We start from the raw sequence: 6,143 nt of genomic DNA on the forward strand, positions 1-6,143 counted from the left end.
AAACAGACTACATAAAAGTGAGTTAATGAGTAGATATATATACATGGATTTTCTTTCTTCTAGTTGCTATTTAAAATAATTCCAAGATGAAATAAGCAAAAAGCTATGTGCTATATATCTCAAAATTGCTAAGAGAGAAATTTGCATGTAATTCTCATTAAAAACACCATAAATTGTTTATGTGAAAGAGTATATAGATAAACTCCTTACACTCTTGTCACTACCCAATGTTTACATACATAATCAAAACATACCAGTGGACTTTAAAAATGTGTACAAAGATTATGATAAGTGTTCATTAATTTCCTAGGTAAGGAAATTCTCTTGATGATACCATTTCACTTAGCAAGCCCTAGAAACAATGTCTGGGAATCAGAAGCAGAAGGATGATCTGAAGTAGGAGCAGAAACCCTCCACAGATCTGGAGAAGCAAGTGACAATTTCTTGAAGAGGGCCATCTCTAAGAGAATGGTAGGTTATCCATAAGTGCTAAGGGCCTCAGTTCTACAATTCAGGGAATAAATTCTGTCAATAACCAATAAGATTAAAGAAACAAGAGTAAAAATATCTGATGTGAACTGTCAGCATCAACTAATTTCTTCATTTCTATCTGGTATGACTATGAACTTACAGTCAAGGTGACCTGTTTAGACTCCTGACCCACAGACACACAGAGACAATATATTATGTTGTAAGCAAGTGCATACGTGTAACCACATGAACACAAAGAAATCACAAGGATTAATTTTAGAACAGTAAAATCAAGAGCAAACACCTGTTAGTACAATTACAATGGGATGTTAATGTAGAAACCACTCCTTCCAGGCCATCATTTCAGATACCAGGTCTTCTGTATGAATCTTCACTGTTCAGTAGTTACTCTTTGATCTAGGACTATGAATGGTAAAATTAAAGATGCTGTGTTTTTAGAAGAACATCTTCAATTTGAAAGGACTGCCAGGCTTCAGCCTGTCAAAGCTTACATGCCCTTACTTTTATCCACAAACTACTGAACAACCAAAGATACTGGATTTGTTTGGAAAAGATACCAGAGTAAACTCATTTCAGTGAAGCTGAAATGGTAATGATCTATTTCTACTCTTACACCTTTTTACTGTGATTATACTTATATTCAACTAAATTATCAGATATAACTAAGACAGTATCTATAAAAGCCTCCATACATAACATATACAATCCTAACTCTGTAATACTGATATAACTATATAAGCTTTGAAAATCTGGGTAGATTTCCAGTTAATTTCAACTACATGGAATGTAATAAATAATCTGTGTTGCAATCATCTGAATGACAATCAAGGAACCAAAGCTTCTAGATTCTATTCCCCTTTTTCCCAAACATTTCAGTAAATTATTTTTACTAAAATGCACTTTATATTAATTCCATGTTTAATAAAACATAATCATTTACAGCATAAGATCAATATAATATACGGTATTATTCAGAATAAAATTGAGTCAAATCCTTTAAGACTTTAGATTTAACATACTCTCAATGCACACAAAATAAAAGTTAGGGGTTCCATGAGGTTCAGACACTAAATTATTAAATTTTTAAATTTTTAAATTTTTTAATTAAAAAGATCCAAATCAACTAGGATATAGTATTTAAAAAACAAATAAATTTACCTACCTAGAATCAAATAGCTAACTGACAACGCTGGAGTTAATAAGTCATATTTTTACTTTGATTTTCAGTTCTAATTTGTAACACTCCAACCACAATTCTATAGCCTCACAGATTTCTCACAATCCAAAGATCTTCGTTTTTTTAAAAAAAAAAATGTATAACATTCATTTGCTTCAGAAAATTTGCAAAATGTAATATAATCTATAATCTTCAAAAATGAACTCTCTTATGAGAAAGAAACAGCTGTTTAAAAAATTTCAGTTTAAAGGTAGGAATATACTACCTACTGTTCATTTATTTGGATAGTTGTTTTTATGTTTATTGTTTTCTTTTCAAAACACCAAGTTAAGCTAGACATATGTACAGTATGAATTTTGACAAACTCAAGATTGTTTCCAATTACTCAATTTGAACTGAAAACCTAAGAGTGATCATTCAAAATTCTCTAAAATAAATTCAAAATTAAACATTTTTTCCAATTTCCTGATGACAGAAGTTGTTTCCTAAATATTTCAGATAATTTCTCAATTATTTAGAGTTTTGGGGTATTTTCAACTAGTAATCATGACGTCAAACTTTATCATCTAAAATGTAACTTTACGGGCATATTTATTTTCTTTTTCAGGTGTTGAAAGGATTTAAACATATACTTTCAGAACTTCTGGCTATAAAATTAGAACTTAATGTTTAAATAAACAAAAATAAAATTTGTAAGCATTTATAGATTCTATTTTTCTAATCCTAGGATAATAATAAATGATAGATTGGTAGGTAGATAGGATAACTAACCAGTAAATAAGTAGTCTTTATTTATTACTTGAAATTGGGGAGAAATTTGTGCCCCTAATGCTTCACATTATGCAAGGGTTCTTAATGACATGTTCTTATTTAGATATCTCTTCCTTTTGTAGCAAGCATTACAAGACACACTTCATATGTAGACCTACTGATAATTTCTCAGTTTTGAAAGATTTGGGCAAAAAAGTTAATTTGTGATATTTTACTATAGTAAGTCATGTATGTGATATGCTGCAAAACTGAAAATTATTTAATCATGACAGTTTGAGTGATTTTTTTCCGTTTTGTAACTCTAACTCAATCCATCTGTTTTCTAACTAAAAAGTATCTGCCAGCCCTTCTACAGATTAGAGCAGAGTTAAGAGCCTTCCATTTTTTGTTGTTCTGAAGGATCATATCTTGAAAGCATAAAAATATCAAAGAAATACATTTTATATTAAGCAAACAATCACAGAAAAATTCATCACTGCTTACATGTGAAGAACCTGTGGTTTTAGTCAAGAACGTATCCGGTTTTTCAACAGGGTCAGAATAGTTCTCTGTGAGCATAGACAGTGCGAGGAAATAAATGCATTTGTCGTGGGTCTTTTAAACTTGTGGAAGTTTTAAGGAGAAGCAAGTTGGGGAAAATCAGGGTCCTAGGGATATGGGCTGGTGAACATCATTAGCCTGTGCGGGCACCAGGACCAGCTTACCACTGCAGGGTGAGCTGAGTCTGCTTCTTCTTGTCCTTCATGATCTGAGTGATGCTCTTCTTTTGAGAGAGCTGTGGGTCAGCTGCTTTGGTCTTGCTCTCCTGAGTATCCGCATCCTCTTCTTCCGAGGAAAAGTTGCCATTGTTTAAATGCATTTCTAAGGGCGAGTTTAAGGAGTGACAAAGAACAAGGGAACACGCGATCAGTCCAGTAACCTCCACACCTTCCTGCTTTGCACCCAAGGAGGAGCAAGGCAGGAGTTGAGCAAAGCCCTCAGAGTTAACAGTGTTTCCATTAGCATTTTTCCCGGTTAAGTAAAATGGTTCCGACAGAGCACCCTACTTTATGTGTATTCAAAGTGTGTTTCTTCTTTATTATTGGACACTCTTAGGACTCAGCACCGCAGCCGGGCGAGTGGAGCACTCACCTGATTTAACTCCCACCTGCAGCCCAGGATCTCCGCCTTTCTCTTCGCAGCTCCCGGCGCCCGCGGCTGCTCCAGCCACCAGGTAAGCACTATCCTCAGGGTAGACCAGCAAGCCCTTGCCAAGCAGCTGCGCGCAGCACTCCTCCGCGATCTCAGAGGGAAGCTGAGGCGAAGACTGCTCCTGTACGAAGGCTTCCTCCAGTTCCCGGACCTTAGCCATCCTTCTCACCGCCGGACCTCAGCACCCCGGACTTGGCGAAGCTCTGTGTAGAGTCCAGAGCCCTGGGGCGGGGCGGGGCGGGGCGGGGCGGGGCTGGAGAACCTGTGGCCACTGGGCAGACTCTGGAGCCCCCGATGGCAGAGACAGGACAGGGTGAACAGGTATCGCACAGGTGGCGGGGTGGAGGAGGGCGGAGGCTATCCTGCCTTTTTCCAGTGTCTCGGTCTGGATAGAAGCTTGCCCCCAGTTCACTTACACATTGGCTGTCAGTCACACGGAGCCCTTTCTTCTTGTTCTAGACTCAGTACCACTTCTCTACTGAAAACTTCCTGAGGGATCCTATAAAGCTTACCTCTCCTCTCTAGTGGAGCAAGCAACTTCAACTGTCCCAATCGAGATTCTTAACCGAGGCACCTGCCAGGGCCTTGATTTGAGTATAGGATGGAAGGAAACAAAACTTTGCCAGTCTTTGCACAGATGCATTCCCAAAATAATGTAAGGATTGAGGAGCACGTCTTTATTGGCCGGAAGACAGAGACACTGCTCTGTACTTTAGATACTTGGGCTTCACACCCCTCTAAACTATAGAAATTGAAGGAAAAGATGGATCCCCATTCATACTCGCATGTGCATCGCTTACAATTCTTCATTTCATGCCCAGCATTGAAACAGGAATTTAATAATTTTATTATTTTTTAATTATTAAATTATTGAAATTATTTGATAATTATTAATAATTTAATAGTATTTCAGTCCCAAATGACAAAATATGTGTTTGTTTCAAAGTAAGTTGGGGTTTCTATAAAGAAGGGTGCTGAGTGGAGGTTTGGGATCCTCCTGCCTGGCTGACTCGCAGTTTTCCTCATTCTATTCTCTGTCCTTTTGACAAATAGGCCCTCCAGAAAAAGAAGGGATCCTGCCGTGGTTTCCATTGCTTCATTGCAGCCAATCCTGTATCTTCTTTGGGGGAATTAGCAAGGGATATCACCTTTGAATTTAGTATGAAATAACATTAAACTAAGGTCACACCAAGAAAGCAAAATGAAACCAAGAGTAACAGATGATTAAAGGAAGGACAGCAGGAGTCATCCAACAGAGAGAGCAGCGTTTGCCACAGCAGCTCAAACTGCTTATGTGTCTACTTCCGTTTTCAGCAACCCTTGCTGGAAAGGGCATCACTTCTCTCGAAGCGCAAAGCTCGTCTCACATGCTTTCTCTGGTTGCTGGACATTGGCTGTAGCCACACACTTTCCCACACACCCAGTGTTCCCTACCTTCTCTCCCTAGTCCTCTGAAAGTCTATCAGCCTGCTTCGTGTGTAGAGGTTTTCACTTTAGTGCTCGATTTTACAATATACTACCTTTACAGAGACACCCTCAGGGGTATTCTGTAATGGAAGTCCTCTTGGTGTTCACAGCAAGGCTCTAGCCACTCATGTCACACAACCATGAGAAAAATGTTCAGAAAAAGGCCAGAATTTCTTCTTTAATTTTAAAATACAGCCTACTCGATATCAAAGAGCTGTGTTTGTGTATGTGAGTCATATAGACACTAAGTGAATAGTTGGCAATTTTCCAATTGAACCGATCAATGAAAATGAAAACTAATATCTTGTAAGGCCCTAAACAAATTTTTGGCTATATTTTTTTAAATAAATTGCCTTTCTTATAAAATATCATTGAGGTTCTTTGTGCTTCTCTTCAGAATTAGGAACCATAAATAGGCATGTAACAGTAAATGTATTAAATCAGTGTCCAATAATTCTCCAACATTAAAAATCCCAAGACAAGGTTGGCTTTTTTTTTTCCAGTTTTTTCAAGACAGGGTTTCTCTGTATAGCCCTGGCTGTCCTGGAACTCACTCTGTAGACCAGGCTGGCCTCGAACTCAGAAATCCGCCTGCCTCTGCCTCCCAAGTGCTGGGATTAAAGGCGTGTGCCACCAGCGCCCGGCTAAACTAAACTTTAAAAGTGGCTGAAAATACTTAATATTAGATTCTTCAAGTAAAAAGATGCCCTCTGCCCGTCTGCCCCTCTGCCCCTCACCACCTGAGGCAGTCAGGAAAGTTGACCCCAGGAGCATAAGAGAGGGTGAGTTGGCCCTGTCCCTTGCAGGCAGGCTGCTGCACACAGGGAGAGTGGCCCCTGCATCTATCTGGGCAGCACAGAAGAGCTAGCCATAGTGGAAGAGGTGCAGGTGAGCTGGTCCCCAAGGATGAGAGTACAGGAGAGATGGCCCCAGCACTTGCTAGTAGTCTGGCTTGAGATGGCATGGGTATGAAAATGATACATCACACTACCACCACTACCACCACCACCACCACCACCACCACCACCACCACCACCACCACCAC

At 39.0% G+C, this 6,143-nt stretch overlaps 1 protein-coding gene across 1 annotated transcript in view; it reads right to left on the reverse strand.

The window, feature by feature from the left end:
• The window catches only part of Rfx6 (regulatory factor X6), a 46,560-nt gene extending 42,769 nt beyond the window's left edge, over nucleotides 1-3,791 (reverse strand). Inside the window, exons 1-2 of the mRNA XM_028772619.1 lie at nucleotides 3,572-3,791; nucleotides 3,145-3,301 (exon numbers count right to left, since the gene is read on the reverse strand). Of these exons, the coding sequence (XP_028628452.1) occupies nucleotides 3,145-3,301; nucleotides 3,572-3,791 (377 nt within the window). The remainder of the gene's footprint in view (nucleotides 1-3,144; nucleotides 3,302-3,571) is intronic.
• Nucleotides 3,792-6,143: the final 2,352 nt, after the last annotated feature.

This window comes from Grammomys surdaster, unplaced genomic scaffold (assembly GCF_004785775.1).
Source record: "Grammomys surdaster isolate TR1022 unplaced genomic scaffold, NIH_TR_1.0 215, whole genome shotgun sequence".
Classification (NCBI taxonomy): domain Eukaryota; kingdom Metazoa; phylum Chordata; class Mammalia; order Rodentia; family Muridae; genus Grammomys; species Grammomys surdaster.